A 19,318-nucleotide genomic window follows, 5' to 3' on the forward strand; every position below is an offset into this window, starting at 1 on the left:
ATAATGACTCTATCATTTAACGATACAGGGCACTAATTGAAATGTTTGTCTGCTATCCACTTATAATGTTACAAGAGATGTCAGAACATGTTTTAACTTCATACCATTCAAATTACAGAAAGCAGTCACAGTTCAAATCACTTCATTAGTTGCTTGGAGCTTTGATTCCCACTGCTGCAGCATTAATAACGTTTTTTAATAAAGGGACCATCAAAGTCCCTTTTGTAGCCAAGTTGGAGAACAGTGAGGGAGACAAAGCTGCAGCTGAACTAAAAACATAGTGTTTATTAAAATTCCAGGCTTATTACATACTAAGGCTTATTATTCAGTAACTACAGGGGCTTCAGTGTAAACTGGCTGAGCTGTTTTAGGTTATAGAAATGTGTAATAAAATTTTGGGGGGGTTAAAACTTTAAAACTGATGATGGGACGAAAGTAAAGTTGCATATTGGGTAGATTGACAAAAAAGGCAACTTCACTGCACCAAGTTCAGTGGTCAGTCCCTTCCACTAAGCAATGTAAAGGGGACAGAGGAGATGCACCGTTACTGTGTGACTTTAATAAATGCAATATAATCACAAAGGTGTGTAAAACAAAAATAAAGTAATTATTAATTTTAATATATTCAACATCTTTTTTCATACAGTATATTTTTGTCATTTTTCAGTTTTTGACATAATTTGAAAATGCCTGTTGTCCTTTACATTATATGAAAATGTCTTGATTAATGGACCAAAAGAAACAGCTTGGAATGACTTGGAAAAACGTCTGGTTCCATTGACTTACATGAAAAGTAAAGTAGGTTTTTTCCTTCTCCTGTAAAGTTACTATTTTGGAGATATGAGGTTTTCTACCAACAACAGTGATGTGTAAATACGTAGGTAAATCAGTAATGATTTGACCAAAATAATTTTATTTTGCTGCAGTAAATTAATACCTTCATTCATTAAAAGACTCACAGAAACATTCATGTTGAGCTGTGATTGGTCAGGATGCTCAAAGCACACATGATTGGTTTTGGGGCTTATCTGCAACTTTCAACCTACTGCAGTATCAGCATCGCAAAGGCCAACATCTACTACTTTTTGTTTTCTTTTTCTTTCTCTTTTCTGCCCTTCTCTCATGCTTGTACTCTCTCATACACTCTTTCATGCCTGTGTTCCTTCATTAACTGTGATGTATTTGAAGGGTTTCATTCCAAAATGCATCATTTATTACTTTTAATATTCTTCTTTTTTATATACAGGCTTTGCGCTTACAAGAAATATCAATGCTACATTTAGGATTAATACCACCTTTATTTGAGAAATGGAAAGTCAGATATGCAGCATATTAATATAAAACTCTCCATTTCTCTTGATGTACTACAATTAATATGATTATCTTCTCTCTCTTTCTGCTCAGGTGTTTCTGTGTGGACTGCCTGGACCTGCTGGTGGGCGCTGGAGCATCAAACAGTGCGCGGGATCTGGACCCGTGGCTGTGTTACATGTGCCAGCCGCTGCAGCAGTACGGAGTGCTGAAGAGACGGCATGACTGGAGCCTCAAACTGCAGGAGTTCTTCGTCAATGACAACGGACAGGAGTTTGTGAGTCCGACACAGCTTGATCAGGATAGTTCACAGGTTCTCAGTCCAGGTCTTGGAGAAACCTTTAACTGCTCTAACACACGATCAACCTATCAGTTCATTAAGAACCCACTAATGCTAAAATGTGCAGGACAGCGGAACTCCAGAACCAGGACTATGAGGGAGGACATCCACCCTGTTGTGCTTCTGTGACTTTAGCTTTGTTCTGCTTTTGTTGACGTTTTGTGATTTTGTCGTTTTTTAGGAAAGCCCAAAAATTTACCCAGCAGTCCCAGCAGAACAAAGACGTCCAATTAGAGTTCTCTCTCTGTTTGATGGCATCGCCACAGGTGAGTCTGTATGTTGTTTGTAAGTGAAAATAGGTGAACACCGAGAACACACTCAAAATGTGGCATTTTCCTGAAAAAGTCATTGCACAATTTCTCATTATTTGAGTTTAAAAGATTGCAAAAAAGCATAAAATGTGCTGTACATGGCAGAGGTCACATTTTATGTTTTTTTTTTTAATTAGTTAAATTCAGCAAATAAGTAACTATCTAGAAAGTCTGCATACTTATTTGCTACTTAGAAAATTAAATGTTATTAAAAAAAACATAATTTGACCAGGGGTGCCCAAATTTTTGCATGTGACTGTGTATAATGATTTCATGCTTCATCACATCTTTAAGTTGAGGTTTTAATTTGAACGTATGTAAACATAGTGTTATTCTGACAATACGTGAGCAATACATACATTTAGATCATATATTCACTTGCATATCATTGCTGTCGGAAGAAACCCTCGTATCTCCATTTTTGTCGTTTTTCAGTTTTTGACATCATTTGAAAATGCCTGTTGCTCTTTACACTGTGTGTAAATTTCTTGATGAATGTAAAGTAAAGTGTAAAGTATGTTGTTTCCTTTTTCCTGTAAAGTTACCATTTTGGAGATACGAGGTTTTATTCAGACATTAGCAATATATTTAAAAATCTCATTAATAAGTAGCACAGATATTTCAACACATCTGTAAACACATAGTGGTGTTTGTCTCTTTTGAGCATCTTGTAAATTCTGTAAATGTTATAGCTCATCTAATAGAAGTTAGTGATTTGTACACTTTTCTCTTGGTGCTGTGGTAACAGACCAGTTTACTTCAGGATTAGTAAAACATTGACCCATCTAGTTAGTGGGGATGCACAAATCTTAAATTTTTAAGGCCTCTTCTGATTTCTTCACAGCCAAATTGGCTGATGGCTGATTTTCACTGATTTTTATTATGCTTTTTGAACCCAAGGCTAAACTATGTGGGCTAAATGGACACCTGAAACAAACCAGCACATATCCAGTACTTCCTTTTAGCCAAAACCAAACTAGCATTTTAAATTCTAAATGATAAATTTGTTGCCTATTTCAGTAACATTAATCATATAAAGTCCTACAGTAAGAGGTGATTTGCTATTTTAGCACAGTGAGTCATATATAATTATGCTACATCATTTTGGCACAGTTGTAGTAGCAGCATTCATATACAGCGCGAGTGTCTCATGTAGTTTACAAGTTGGCAAACTGTTTGCCAAAATAAAAAAAACTGGCCCAATACCAATTGAAATCTAGGTTGATTGCAGTCTTGCACCCCTGCTATGTATCTACAGTTATATGCAAAGATTTTAAGACCTTTTGTTGATTTTGTAAGTAAAAATAAGTTTGGCAATTTTTGTGCACAGTTTTATATAGTATATAGGAATATATTCAAAACACACACACACACACACACACACACACACGAACAGTACTTGTGAATTAAACCTGGCAGAAGTGTGTCTCTGTAGAGGATGTGTCATTTATTTTCACCTGTAAAATCAACAAAACACTTGGCCAATACTATCTGTCTACCCATCTGTTTATCTACTTAAAGTGGAATTTCACCAATTTTTCAAAATTCCTGCATAATTCTACCGTTGAGATGTAAACAGAGTCATTCATATGGTTTGATGTGAAATGGTTCAATATAGAGAAACTTACTGACTCTGATTTCTTTACAGTGGTGGTGATACGAACCAGGTGTCTTAATGTCTACAACACAAATATAACCATTTTATTTACTTTTTTCATTTTACCAAAATGGACAGTCAACCAGTACATGCAGTTTTAAATGTAACACTGTTAATGGGAAAATAGTGGTAAATCTGAAGAAATAAGGGTTTTTTCGGGACTATTTTGCCAATTTTAAAAATACATTTTAGGTCAAACCTTAATCCCAAAAGTATTATAAAACAGTGTTTCATGCGTCAAGCAGTGAAGTCATAACCATTTCATGCAGTAACTTTCTGTGAGGGAGCTTTTAGAGGCATTAAACACTTCAGACATCTGTGAACAATTCTGATTAGGTACGTTTTTGGAGAACTGAGCACTCGACAACAAACCACTCTGAATGACTGTTTACATCTGAACTTTTTACTTATGCAGAAATTTTGAGAAATCGGTGTAATACCCCTTTTAAACTCATGGTGCGCTCAGTTTCCAGCTAATCTTAGGTTTTTAACGTGCTGACTGTTGCAGGTTATTTGGTGCTGAAGGACTTGGGCTTTAAGGTGGATATGTACATCGCCTCAGAAGTGTGTGAGGACTCCATATCTGTGGGGGTTGTCCGACATGAAGGAAAAATCAAATATGTGCACGATGTTCGGAACATCACCCGGAAAAATGTAAGTGGAGAAGTGTAGATCCCTCTGGCGATGTTCTCTATCAGCTGAGACCAGTCTGAGTCATCCTGGATGAGAACTCTACATTGCTTATGTCAGACTTGTTAACTGTTAAAGCACTGCACTCACTGCGCCTCTCTTTTTAACACGTACAGACTCCTTATCTGTGTTATTTGCTTTGTAGTGAATAGGGCTGTGCAATGTGTTGTCTGGTAGTCATTATTGTGATATCTGCAAAACTGATATTGCAGAAGGCTGCATTGCGCAGTTTTTTTATTGTGTACTATGAATTTTATCCAATGTCACTGTTCTACAGGGGTTTCTGTGGGTGACTGAATGAATGAAGGCATCCATATGATCCAACAAATGCAACACATTTTGCAGGACAGTCTTTAACCACCTCTAGTTAAAGGTCCCATATCGTAGAAAAAGCATGTTCGCTTTTTTGAATTGAAAGAATTTGATGTATTTAGTAAACAGTGTTTCAAAACATACGTTCAGACATTCACTCCCAGTCCATACAGTCCAAATGTGGACACTAAGGTGCATAAATAGTGTTTGATATCATATTTTTTCTGATGTCACATCACATTTACATATATCTGCCTATTCAGGCTACTGCAGTCTAGCCCCGCCCATTCACACTGAAGTTATAGTACTGCAGCCCAGAATTTTAGAAGTACAGTTCTTTCTAAAGTACAATACAGAGCAACCAATCAGGACAGACCTGATCTACATATATTAGTCTTAAAGGTACAGTAACAAAAACAGCCTGTTTAATTCTAGGACTAAAGAAAAGGTTGGAAAATGGTCGCAAATACAAAACCACACAAACAAGGTCTAACGTGAGGCTTTATTGTTAAGGGCTTTGGCAAAACTTGTGGTCGTAAAACAGGCAGAGGTCAAATCCAGAAAGATCCAAAAGCAAAAAAGAAAAATTATAACAACCAGGCAACCAAGTCCAAAGGGGCAGAGACAAATAGACAAAGTCAAAAAATCCAAGGCAGCCAAAACTGTAACAAGAGGGCAACCAAAAAATACGCTCAGTAGCTCAAAGAAGCAATACCTCGCAAAGTTTCTAGTCTAAAAGCCTGGGCTTTATACTAAACCTCACCAGACTCATGACTGGAAGAAACAGTTGTACAGGATTAGTATTCAGGTGAATGTGATCGATAACTGAAGCGCTGAGATGTGTCATCGGTCATGTGATCCCCCAGAGGGTTCTGGGAGATGGAGTTTGTGGGAGTCTCATAGCCGGAGGGACGTGTGACACAAGGAATATAAACAAAATACAAGGAAAATGCAGGATATGGGCTCTTTAAGGGTTCGAGGTGTGCTTTAAAGAGCCCATATCATTTAAAAAAAACAAATTTTTCTTTTTGAGATTAAACAAAATGTTGATGTAGTAAAGATCGTAAAGAAAGTTTCAAAATGCCCACTTCACACTGCATACAGTCCACATACGGAAACCAACCTGCAAAAGAGCCTATTTTTAATTTTTTGTTTTTGTGATGTCACAAAAACCAATACAAATACAATATCGACTTGTTTATTCTTAAGCAGATTAGCCTGCACATTCATGCTGAAGTTATACGGAGTGTTTTGCCAAGACTGGTTTTTGAACAATCGCAGTACAGGGCAACCAATGACATCAGAGGTAATTTACATATATCAACATTAAAGGCACAGTAACGAAAACAGCCTGATCACTCTAAGGCAGCAAGAGGAGATGAAAAATGATCATGTAAAATGAATTATGTCTGTTTTTGGTACATAAACCTACAAAAACTTTATGACCTTTAAAGGGGCCATATCCTGCATTTTTCTTTTACTTAAGGGAAAAAAATGGTTTAATGTACTAAAATGGCCATAATTCATTTTTTTTGCATGACCATTTTCTAACCTCTCTTTAACTCTTAATGAGAGAGGCTGTTTTTTTGCAGTGTGTTTAATACTGATATATGTAAATTATGGTTTTATAACTTCAGTGTGAATGGGTGGAGCTGAACTGCTATAGGCTGAATAGGTGGATATATGCAAATTAGTTGCTTCTTGTAACTTCATAGATACAATTAATTCAAAACAGGCAGTTTTTGCAGCATAGTTTCCAATGTGTAGTGAATGGTATGTATTGAAACTTTTACAATGTTTACATTTAACTTCATACTCCTTTATTACAAAAAAGCAAGGGAAAGTCATTTTCCATGATATGGGCCCTTAAATATATTGCAAGGTATATCACAAGTATACAAAATAACGATATATAGCAATATAATTTTGTCCATATCTTGCAGTTCTAGTAGTGAGGTGCATGTTCCAGCAGCTCCTGATAAGAGCAGATTCTGTCCTTCCTAATCCCTCCTACTTCTTCTCCTGTTTGGTTTTCAGTTTCTGCCTCCCCTTTCTCCTACCCACCATCAAACATGCACACACACATACGCCCGCTGCTTGCTCAAGTCTAAATGCCGGAGCACAAAGCGATCCCAAATCCCCCCTTTACTCCTTCACCCTTTCACTCAGCCATGCAGCCTTTCGTTCATTCATTGATTCACCCGCTCGGTCACCCATTCACCCCATTGTGAACGTACACTGGAGGCAGGATTGCGGTGGGAGGGCAGAAAGGGGGGGATGAAAAGGCTCTGAGACAGAAGAGAGGAGAAGGAGGGCTGGGTCAGAGCCTGGGGGGTTGGGGTGGGGTGGGGGTGAGGAAAAGAAAGCATTAGAAGAGGCTGAATAGGGTCCAGCTGCATACGCTCTCTTTCACAGACATGGACAGATGTGACTCTGATATCAGGCAGTTCTCAGTCCAATGTGCTTTGCATGAATGTGTTTGTATGCACTTGTTTTTGTGGTTCTGTACTTAAAATCAGCAAATAAACAGTAATTGTGCATTAAAATGTGCAGAGGTGTGTTCTATGTAGAGGATGTATTAAGTTATTTTGACTTAAAAGATCAACACAACATGGATTTTGACCGCTGGGCACCCAGAATTTTGCATATGTCTGTATAATTTCCATGCTAGTTTGCATGTGTCTACATTAACTGACTACATTAACAGGTTGGATCATCAGCAGTAGGTTTTTTCTGCCACAGTGAGCTGGAGAGCTCCCGTGCTGGGCGGAGATGGTGAGGGTGTGCTGTACTCATATTAACACTAGGTGGTGCTGTTGTCTTCCACAGATTGCTGAATGGGGACCGTTTGACTTGGTGATTGGTGGAAGCCCCTGTAATGATCTCTCAATAGTTAACCCAGCCAGGAAAGGCCTCTACGGTAAGAACGCGCCACTCTCTTCGTTTCAGTGGTAGATACTGATATTACACTTGTGAGGACAGGTTTGTGGATTACCTGGATCTTAATGCTGAAATCTACGCCATTTCAAGTGTTCTCAGATGTCTCAAGAGAACTGTAAGATTGCCTGCCACAGATTATCAGGTTGAGAGAGTCATAGCCAATCACAGGTCATAGCCTGCTGTGGTCAGTGAGTATTTCTGTAAGAGACATGACAAGTTTTTTTAAACCCATTCATGCCCTTAAGAATAAAGCCACAGAACCTGTTCTGATTGGTCTAAAGTGAGGACGTTTGTGGTTATATCTTGGCTGAACATCTAACAGTATTAGAATGTATATTTTGAATTAATACCATTGTCAGACATTTATTCATAACCAGATTTGGATTATTTATGGTTTTGTTGAAATTGGTAGGCCTATGTAAGACAATTTGTAAAATATCACACAAAAATAAAAAACTTGAAATAAAAGATCTGCCCATTCATATTGAAGTAATAAGGAGTGTTTCAGAGCAGAATGCATTTTAATGAGGCAAAATACAAGGCAGCCAATCAGAAACAGATGTAGGTTACATACATCGGTCTTAAAGGCACAGTAATGAAAACTGTCTGAGAGATCAAGATAAAGAGATAAAGAGAAATGGTCATGTAAAAATTAATCATGACTGTTTTGGGTACATAAACTTTGACAAGTGACATAAATGGACTTCAGAATTTCAGATATGGACTTTAAATGAGTTAAAGACACTCAAACTGCAGTCTTCCAGTGCAATACTGGCCGTGTACTCCTTCTGTTTTGCCGCTGAGAAGGTTCTACTGACTGCCTCAGCTAATCAGTTATAGCTGACAAAATCTGTTTCCTGTTGGTAGAGGGGACTGGCCGCCTGTTCTTCGAGTTCTATCGTCTGCTGAGCGAAGCAAAGCCAAAGGAAGGAGAAGACCGGCCCTTCTTCTGGATGTTCGAGAACGTGGTTGCAATGGGCGTCAATGATAAACGAGACATCTCCCGCTTCCTTGAGGTTTGTGTTTCTCCCAAGTTATTGGCTTAGCAGTGAGCCTCTTTAACCAGCTTCTAGGGCTGCAATGAATATTCAGCAAAATTTGATAAATTCCATTATTAAAATATTAAAAAATGGAAAAGCCATTTGAATAAGTGGTGGTTTTATGTGTTTTTATGAAACCACACTAGTCTAAGCGGAACCAGGCCACTTCCTATTTCTCCCATTGTATAAAAAAATAAGACTGTAAAACACTAGAGGGTGCCAGCAAGCGAGTCCTCATTGAATGGCGATGACTGGAGTTAAATGGCTAAAAACTAAAAATTAAACGTTTCTAACCGTGAATGTAGAAACTTTCTTTAATTCTGTAAAGTAGAGAAATGTATTCCATTAAAAAATCAAAGAAACCGCAACTTACTAGAATCTCTCTATTTCTCTACAGCAAACAGGTCTAGGAAAGTAGGATAGTAGGGTGGTTGGCATTACTGCTACTGCATGCTAATTGGTTGGTGAGCTGATCAACTCATTATTAAAGCGGTTCAGTGACATCATGAATGTGCATAAGTCACTGTTAGAAAGTCCCATAACTGGAGTTCAAAAGCGTGTAAAAATATAGAAGCAGAGTTTAAATGAGTTGAAATGTTTTATGATGTTCTGTGTGAAAAATAAGTCCAAACTGTATAAAAAATTCTATATAAAAACTATGAAAAGCTCCATAGGAGCCCATTCATGTTGGACTGCTCGGGAGCGCCCTCTAGTGTCTAACAAACCTGGATTACGTTACTGAGTGGCAATTGTCCTCATTAGAAGTTCTCTGACCACACACTTCATTGCATCGATTTTCATGTCTACAGAGAGCAAGATAATCTGCGTACATATCACACAAAATGGCAGTTTATGTTTAACCTGTTTTCATGTCCGTCAAATGATCCTTTCTTGTCAGTACCACAGTGATATCGCAGCAGTAGTCAGAGGTAGTGCTGTCGGGACTCTGTTCCTAACTCTCCTGGTGCAAGTGCTTTTCCTATTGCTCTGGATTGGAAGCCAGCAGCTCTTATTTAGTTATTATAGCATTTATTTATGAGAATAAACAACAGCGTGCAGGTTAGCGAGCTGTCTGTCTGGAGCACAAAGAAACTGCATCAGGTGAAAAGACCAACACAGAGTTTAGCACTTTACTTGCGTATAAAGTGTTTTTAGCAGCTTAAAAAACTGGGTAAATCTAAAACATGGTCACTATTTCGCTTGTTGAGTTATGACCAAAAGGCTGATTTCAGTTTTTAAGACGGTGTGGTTAAAGGGCGCTGTTTCCTCTGCTCTTCCTAAGCACTTACCGTGGACACATCGGTAACCTGTTCAGGGTTGCCAGATTGGGCAGGGTCCCCCCAGACTAACATTTTAAGCTGCTTGCTGTGACAATTGTTTATCCGTGATGTTTTTCCATTACTTTGTAGTATTTCAGCTTTTATAAACTGTAATACTAACAATAAATAATTGTACAAAAATATATATTTGATCGTTAAAGTAAAACACACATCTTGGGCTTTTTTTGTTTTTTTTAAATGTTTGAATATTCAAGATAATTTTCAATTAATATAAAAATTTTAAAATATTCAATAATTGCAGCCCTACTAGCCTCCTGGAACTGGCATTTGAGAACCATGTTTAGCAGTTGTGCTTACAAAGATTCTGTGGTTTCATTATTGCACTTACCTTTAAAATATCAACATGTTTGTGTATGTTTTACAGTGTAATCCAGTGATGATAGATGCCATTGAAGTGTCAGCTGCTCACAGAGCAAGATATTTCTGGGGCAACCTGCCAGGAATGAATAGGTATTGTATGTTTAGACATTCCATCTATTCAGTGTTACCCCAGTCTCATTTCACCCTTAGGTTTCAGGCTAATTTAAGAATTACTGAAATGAACTGGTTGCTGGAAGCTTCTGTAGATTAGCCTGGATTCGCCTTTTTCTTTAAAGCACCTACATGGCACACTACTGCGAAGCTACATGTAAGACAATGATCCTGTGTTGCAGGCCTCTCTGTGCCTCCGGGATGGATAAGCTGGAGCTACAGGACTGTTTGGAGCACGGCCGCGTTGCCAAGGTAACATTTCTTTCAGCATTCTTACTATAGATATGTTAAAGCGGCCTACACACAGAGGGCCAGCTTCGGAAACACACCATAAACGAGAATTACAGGCTTTTTATTGTTTGTGTGGCCAAAAGTATGTGGACGTAGGTGTTTGAGCCACTCCTAACAGGTGTATAAAATCAAGAACATAACCATGCAATCTCCATAGACAAACACTTGCAGTAGAATGGGTCATACTGAAGAGCTCAGTACTGTCATAGGATGCTACCTTCGCCACAAGTTAGTGGTTTTTCTGCCTTGCTACATCTGCTCTGGTCAACTGAAGCGTCTAAGAACAACAACAGCTCTAGGAGCATTTCGGAGCAGCACTGTCATAGGATGCCCCCTTTGCTACAAGGTGTTTCAGGAGATTTCTGCCCTGGTCAACTGTTATAGTGACTGGAAGCGTCTAGGAGCAACAACAGCTCAGCCATGAATTGGTAGACCACGCAGACTCACAGAGCGGATCCACTAAGTACTGAAGTGCGTAGCACGAACGAATCCTTTATCTTCTGTTCCAACAGTCACTACAAACTGGAATCAATATCAGCACAAGAACTGTGCGACCAGAGCTTCATGAAATGGGTTTCCATGGCTGAGCAGCTGCACACAAGCCTAAGATCACATTGTGCAGTGCCAAGCGTCAGCTGGAGTGGTGTAAAGCATGCCACCACTGCACTCTGGAGCATGTTCTTTGGAGTTCTGTGGAGTGATGAATCACACTTTACCGTCTGGCAGTCCAATGGACGAATCTGGGTTTTCGGGAATGCCAGGAGAAAGCTACCTACCAGAATGCATAGTGTCAACAGTAGAGTATGGAGGTGAAGGAGGGATAACGGTCTAGGGGTTTTAGATAATTATATTTTGTGGCAACAGTTTGCGGAAGGACATTTTCTGTTCCAGCCTGACTGAGCCCCTGTGCACAAAGTGAGGTCCATAAAGACATGGTTTGACGAGTTTGGCGTGGAGGAACTCTAGTGGCCTGCACAGAGCCCTGATCTCAACCTCACTGAACACCTTTGGGATGAATTGGAATGTCGATTGCAAGCTATGCCTTCTGGTCCAACATCATTGCCATAATCTCATAAAATGTCTTTTGACTAAATGGGCACAAATTCCCACAGACACACTCCAAAATCTTGTGGAAAGCCTATCCATCAACATGGAGGCTGTTATAGCTGCAAAGGGAGGGGCCAACTCCATATTAATGCCCATGCTTTTGGAATATGATGGCATTTGCATTTACTATTAGCAATTTGAAATATAAAACCACCTGGCAAAAAATAACACCTGAACTAGTCTTACAGTGAATTTCCCTGGTAAGAAAATGTGCATTAGATGATGTTTTCTGTAACATGTTTCATCTCTCATTGCTGCTGCAGATGAAGAAGTAGAGGCAGGTGACTTGTTTGAGAAGGCTTCAGGGCACATTAATACATTGGGTGTTTTACAACAACTTTAAAAGTGGCTCAGCCAAACAGATATAGGTGAAGGAGAGATACAGTTTTGCTGCTCTGCCTTTAAATGAAGAATTAAAATAATCATGTCAGCACAATCATACAGTTTTTGTAAGCACTGGAACTGGACTGTTTTTTTTTTTGTTTTTTTTTCACTGCCTCAGCACCATTTTGACTGTGGATTGAAGCTCCTGTGACCTTTGATACCACATTATCAGTGCTTTATGACTTTGGCCCAGAGTGTTCACTGACTGGTTCTTGTTACTCATCGCTGCATTATCCACCAAATCATGAACTATAACACATTTACTATTATGTACTATTCATGAGTATCTTTTTCACTTTTTTTTCTGAAGTTCGGAAAGGTGCGTACCATCACAACCCGCTCTAACTCCATCAAGCAGGGTAAAGACCAGCACTTCCCCGTCATCATGAACGGCAAAGAGGACATCCTGTGGTGTACCGAGCTGGAGAGGTGAGCGCCATGTTAGACCGAACAAGAGAGTGAAATCACTTATAAATGGACTAATTTTATATAAACAACAATACAACTGGCCTACCTACCACCTTCCATGTTCAGGTAATTTCAGGCAGGCCCCTAATGTGCCTTGGTGGGCTACAATTGACATACTTTTCTTTGAGCATCACTCTTTAGTATTCATTACTATTTATCAGAATAGAGGCTGCATTTACTTGCTAAATATGAACCAATGAAAAAAAAAAATGAAAAACAGTAGAACAAAATAAAATTAGTTTTTATTAGAACCATGTGAGTGTGTACATGTTGTTTACCAAGCCTACACTGAATAGTTGGAAATGGGAAACGTTAAGAGATGCTAATTATAAATGAAAAGCCACATTTTCTGGCAGTATTTTAGGATGGAAAGTGACGTTACTGCCTACCTCTGCAGATGTGACTGGTAGTGATGGGCATTCCAGCTTTTTTTTTGATGAGTCAGATCAATTGGCTGAGCTCACCAATAAGAACGGACTCTTTTGGCTCCCAAACAGCCCTTAATTCAGTAGCATTGTCAGTTTTTTGCTCCCAAAATTAATCAAATCAAATAAGACTGATGGTAATTAGTTTGACTGGTCGAATTCTGAGAGGCAGGAGCCATAAGATAGACCACTGGCCAAGATGCAGACAAAAAAATCAGAAGAACTCATGAGGCACACTTTGAAATATGGCTAATAAGTACATGAAAACTGCCAAAAAACCAAAGACAAACTCGAGATGAGCTCCCAACATTCACCTAAAAGAGCTGACTCATTCGTGAATGACAAATTGGGGGGTCATTTTTTAATGGTCAGTTCCAGGCAAGCAGTAACAGTTGCTCAAGATAAGTTAACTTCCCATGAAATCCTCAGATGTGCTTCGATACATAAACAGAGAGGTTCCTGCAAAGAGTGAGTCACGAAGGCTGTGTCTTCTCTCTTTCTCTCTGTCAGTAACCAGTTAGAGATCTTTTCTTTCAGCTTTTATACACCAATCCAGAGCAAACTCAACAAACACCTGCCCAAACTGTTCTTCTGTACATGTGTAGTCACACAAGACCTGCTTCAGTGCTTCTACACATCCTCATTAGATGATTCTTTAATTCGTAACATGGTTTAGTTATAAGCCCTTCTGTATGTCCTTTAACTTAGGCTAAGCACAGCTTTCTAAATGCAAATGTATATTTTAAAGCTAATTAGCTAAGTGCTAGTTAAATCAAGTAATGTTAAAAACATCTAATCAAATTTATACAATTTTCCCCTTAAAAGTAGCCAGTTTTCCACTGAAAGAAGTCAATTGGACAAAATAAGTTTAAAAATGCAACATTTGCTTCAGTATTGCACTAAAGCTTTGAGGCTAATGTAGCTAGCAAGTAAGCTTATTCATTACCAGTTAGCATCTCACAAACTAAATGTGTAAATCTTCACACAGTGGCCTCAAATCATGTTGAGTTGTTAAATAATTTCCAATAGACTTGATTATGTGGATTCTGAAACTGTATATCCTGATTACTGCCTGTACTTTTGCCCACAATTTATAGATAAGAACTGCTTCATAAGTAAAAACTGTCCACAGGAAAATGTTGCCAATATATTTCAAATGTAAACAGAATTGCTTGGTTTTTAATGTGTTAAATTTTTGTATTATTGTAGAGCCCCTGTGTCAAACCCAAGGCTCGCGGGCCAAGTCAGGCCCATGACACATCCGGCCCACAAACGTATTCTAATTTTCTATTAATACTAGCCTGTTTCACAATGCGCTGCACTACAGTACCCAGCATGCACTGCAGCGTAATATGCACTCTGACTCTCCTACCCCAACAACCATCTATGGGACAGCGTTTACACCTCAATTCTACACAATTCCACACCAGTCATATCACCAAATACACCAGCTGCATTTCAGCTGCAGTTCAGCCAACATAAACATCAGCTCAGCAGCTCAGAAACTGAGCCCAAGTATTAATGAACTCGCAGCAAAGAAGAGATGCCAGATTTCTAGTTCAAGCAAATAGACAGGTTTTAAAGACTGAGCACCTGGTGACATTTAGATTTTAAATATTTCAAGTATTCATGTAATATTTAAATTTATACAATTTCCCCCTTAAAAGTAGCCAGTTTTCCGCTGAAAGAAGTCAATTGGACAAAATAAATTTAAAAATGCAATGTTTGCTTTAGTAGTAATGTATTAGCTAGCAAGTAAGCTTATTCATTACCAGTTAGCATCTCACAAACTAAATGTGTAAAGCTTCACACAGTGGCCTCAAATCTTGAACTGTTAAATAATTTCAAACAGACTTGATTACATGGTTTCTGAAACTGTATAACACTTAAATAAAAATGCATAAAAGTACCTCAGACACCTAAAAACAGTAGCAGCAGCCATCTAGAAGCCTGAATACTGGCTGTACTTTTGCCCACATTATATAGATAAGAACTGCTTCATAAGTAAAACTGTCCATAGGAAAAAATGTTGTCAATATATTTCAAATGTAAACAGAATTGTTTTAGATTTTTAATGTGTTAAATTTTTGTATTATTGTCAAACACAAGGCCCGTGGGCCAAGTCAGGCCTGTGACACAATCCTATTTGGCCCGCAAATTAATTTTAATTTCCTATTATTATTAGCCCGTTTCACCCTGAGATGCACTACAATCCCCAGCATGCACTGCAATATAGTGTGTATTCTGATCCGCAACAACAATCTCTGGGCCAGCGGTTATGCAAAAAAGCAAAGTCGCCTGGTGTCTAGTTTAAGCAAATAAGCAATTTTTAAAAAATACCTAAACAATTGGTTTTTATTTAGAATTATTTTTGAATATGTTTTTAATGCCTATTTTGTTGGGGCAGTTTTGCATATTTTTAATAAACAATGGCTCACTTGGGTCGTGGCAAAATATTAAATAAAAATTTAAATAAAACACAGATTTGCTGAGATTTTTTTATATGGCCATTTCTGTGGTAGCGTTTGACACCCCTGTTGTTGAGTCCTGAATTCTAAACGCTGATTTTAACAGACACGCCTCTCTCTATCTTCCAGGATTTTCGGGTTTCCTGTCCATTACACAGACGTGTCCAACATGGGCCGTGGCGCCCGGCAGAAGCTGCTGGGTCGCGCCTGGAGTGTGCCGGTGATCCGGCACCTGTTTGCCCCGCTGAAGGACTACTTCGCCTGCGAATAACCGCCCGGGAAAAGAACAAATCCCCATCCACTGAGCCCAAAGTCACACTGCTTTAACATCACAAAACAGGGCACTGAACGGCCTCACGAAATGCTGAGGAGCATGCGAGGTTCCGTCGGTGTTTCATTTCCAGAGAGAGGATAACTTTAAAGCAGCCCAAGTTAGCTTTTGTCCAGTAGGTGGTGCTGTAGCTGTGAGCCAATGAGCCTTGTGTTTCATTTTCAAAAGCCCTGCTGAAGGGAAGACAAGACGCCATATTCTGACCATGGAGCAACTTCAAGCTGGTAAAGTGCTACACATAAGTACTTCATTTTCAGGGAGCTAATTCTCATAATGGTGCCTTTTCTACCTTTATGGACAAAAAGTCTGTTGGACAGGTTTGAAGATCTCATCTCAGTGGACGAAGCTGACATTCTGGCAAATAAGCTTATATTTCACATGATGGTCGTGCACTGAGGACTGTAGGGCATTGTATGAGGTATATACCAGAGTGTTTTTTTTTCCAAAAGTGTGAATGCCTTTCACAGTAAGCAAACACTGAACATCAAATACACTGGTATATTATTAGTATATTTCTACAAGGACATCTTTCTCTGTTTGCGGTCAGTTTTTCAGAATGGACATTCAGTTCTTCTGATTTACTGTCACTGCTGAGAGACCACTTCAATATTTCTAATAGAAAAGACATTTCAAAGTACCGTAACCTTTTTTGTTGCAAATAAGACAAGTGAAATGTCAGGTTATTCGCCAAAATGTCAGAGATGTCCATGAAAACTAGTGGATTTACGCGTAGGAAAAAAAAGAAGTCGGTCATGCCAAAGATCAGATGACATTGACTTTGAGTCTTCATTTCAACGTCGTGGTTTCTAGACTTTTCAATCTAGTTTTCTAGATTTCATTTTACATTATTTTTCAATCATAACACCAATGCTGCCAGAGAGAGGCGGCTTTTAGAGATACAGTGTCATTCACAACATTTTCTCTTATTGTCTTTAATTTCAGTGGACCATTGATGGGATGTTGTTATATGTGTGATGAGAAGGGACTCTTTTTTGTGTCCTTTGACGAGCATTTGTATTGTGTTCCTTGTACTGTAGGTTTATTCTCAAGGAAATACTTGAAAAAAGTGAGTCAGTGCAAAAACTAAGCTGTGAGGCCACAAAAAATACTTTTACAAAGAGGTTTTTTAAAGAATCCATGCTGTAGGAAAGCTAAATGGTTTTACTCTGTACAATTTTATTCCACATGGTTGACTTAAGGTGCTGATTTAGTTAGACTTTTAAAATAGTAAGAATAGTAAGAAAAATCTATAAAGGAACATTTTTAAACAGTCTGTATGTCACTGACACTGCAAAACAATGATAGTCATAGGCAAAAGTTTGAACACTTCCAGTCAAATTATATGTTTTGTTGAATTTTCAGGTTAAAATAAGTTAACACACCCTCTACAGGAAACAAGCTTAAATATGACTTTTTTTTCTGGCAATTTTTTATGCACGCTTTCTATTTATTTGCTGAGTTTGGATTTTTTTTTTGGTAAAAATACAAGAAAAAATATAAAATGTGTGATAAGTTTTGCACAAGCCACATTTTATGTTTTTTTTAACAACATGTTAAATTCAGCAAATAAACAGTAAATGCGCATTAAATTGATGTGAACAGTGTTCTTTGTAGAGGATGTGTAATTTTCAAAACATAATTTGACCAGGGTGCAAAACTGTGCATACGAGTATACACAAACTGGCACATATATATATGTGAAGTTACTTTTTTGGAGATACGTGGTTTTCTTCCGACAGCAGTAATTATATATATATATATATATATATATATATATATATATATATATATATATACACACTCACATATACACAACTACACGGCATTGCCACAAAATTCTACACACCAAAGTTCAAATTCTCTACCTGTACAAATCATTTTTAGTGAATAATTGCAGGTAAACGTTATCACTGTACTGTGTTTTCTTCAGCATGTTTACATTTCAGCTGGTTTTCAGGGCCTTCACATGTGCCTGTTCTGGAATTGTATTTTGCAAATCAGCTAAGCACCAATTCTGGTCAAAACGATACCCTAGTGTCCTTCTCGTTTAGTCGTGTTGGACACCGTCTCACAGCTGGTTGCATTCTTATGTTTTTTATCAGCCAGTGGTGTTTTGATTAGACACACTCTTACAGTTTACAGCTGTTTTTTCAAACGTTCACTTGTGGTGCCTTTTAAAGAGTAACCCAGACTGCGGCTTCTTGCTTGCTTAATAAGAGACACCCTTAAGCACCAATACATACATTCACATACACATACTTCAGAACAACTACTGTCTAGACTCAAAGCTTGAAAATATTAACCTTTTATAAGACAGTAAGCAGACTTTTATTGGTTTTAGTGTGTTATATAGTAGTTTTAGCCACTTATATATTTTTTTCATTACTTAAAAAAAACATCCTACTAAAGCTTTTGCTTAATAGCTGAAAAGATATATGTACAAATAGCACTGCCTACCTTTTAACATTTTGTAGACTTTATATTGTAGTGTGCTGTTTTAATATTTTTGTAATCCTAACATTTTACATTGTCGTTCTTTTAAATATGATGCATGAAAGTTGATCATCCGCTTCTTATTCGGTAACATAATGAGCACATTAATGCTGAACACGTGTATGTTAACAGTACTTTTATACAGAGCCCATTCGGGAACATGTTTGATAAACACCCCTTGACTTTATTTTTATACTTTTGTACTTTTGTATGCTTTTGTATTCGTTTTCTTTGCAGACATGTACACCATTAAAAAACGTAACAAAAAAAAAAGATGTTAGTGGCATTGACAACACCAATAAAGAAGATATGAAAAGAACTGAGCTGTGTTGAATGTTTCCTCTAAATATATTTGAAGTGTTTTTGAGGTCTGCGATGGACTGGCGACCTGTCCAGGGTGCCTTCCACCCAATGACAGCTGGGATAGGCTCCAGCACCCCACCGTGACCCAGAAGGATAAGCGGTTTAGATGATGTGTGTGTGTGTGTGTGTGTGTGTGTGTGTGTGTGTGTGTGTGTGTGTGTGTGTTTTTGAGGTTTGTATTGATGTTAAATATTGCTGTTCTTCACACTGCAAAAAACATAGTATCTTGGCAAGTGAAATCATCCTAAGTCTAGTTGATATTTCTAATATTTCTCATTTTAAGAATGTTGTAAGAATAATTTAGGACTTGTAAAAAAAAATTTCACACATTTCACACTGTACACTGCTAGAAATAAAGGTTCTGTGCAGGTACATTTCTCGTTCATCAAGGTACAAACAATGTAAATGTTCCCTCAAAGGCACAACAGTGGTTTTAGGGTCCAATTGTGAACCTTAAATAGGTTTTTCCAGGTGAAACGTTTGTATTTGTACCTTTTCATAACCGAATAACTTAAAACAGAACAATAAAATAAAAAGCCTGGAGACGAGACTTTCAGTGGATTATGGTACAGTTAT

At 38.1% G+C, this 19,318-nt stretch overlaps 1 protein-coding gene across 3 annotated transcripts in view; it reads left to right on the forward strand.

The window, feature by feature from the left end:
* dnmt3bb.1 (DNA (cytosine-5-)-methyltransferase 3 beta, duplicate b.1) overlaps positions 1-18,692 on the forward strand; it is a 76,104-nt gene extending 57,412 nt beyond the window's left edge. For 2 of the 3 annotated variants that reach the window (XM_036590731.1, XM_036590730.1), the window contains 9 exons: positions 1,405-1,588; positions 1,833-1,917; positions 4,128-4,273; positions 7,451-7,541; positions 8,429-8,577; positions 10,306-10,391; positions 10,595-10,664; positions 12,505-12,623; positions 15,685-15,826. In XM_036590731.1, coding sequence (XP_036446624.1) covers positions 1,405-1,588; positions 1,833-1,917; positions 4,128-4,273; positions 7,451-7,541; positions 8,429-8,577; positions 10,306-10,391; positions 10,595-10,664; positions 12,505-12,623; positions 15,685-15,826 — 1,072 coding nt within the window. Of the gene's footprint in view, positions 1-1,404; positions 1,589-1,832; positions 1,918-4,127; positions 4,274-7,450; positions 7,542-8,428; positions 8,578-10,305; positions 10,392-10,594; positions 10,665-12,504; positions 12,624-15,684 lie in introns of all 3 variants that reach the window. The other variant, XM_036590729.1, reaches the window with a different exon arrangement.
* The last annotated feature ends 626 nt before the right edge of the window (positions 18,693-19,318 follow it).

This window comes from Colossoma macropomum, unplaced genomic scaffold (genome assembly GCF_904425465.1).
Source record: "Colossoma macropomum unplaced genomic scaffold, Colossoma_macropomum, whole genome shotgun sequence".
In the NCBI taxonomy this organism is placed as follows: Eukaryota; Metazoa; Chordata; class Actinopteri; order Characiformes; family Serrasalmidae; genus Colossoma; species Colossoma macropomum.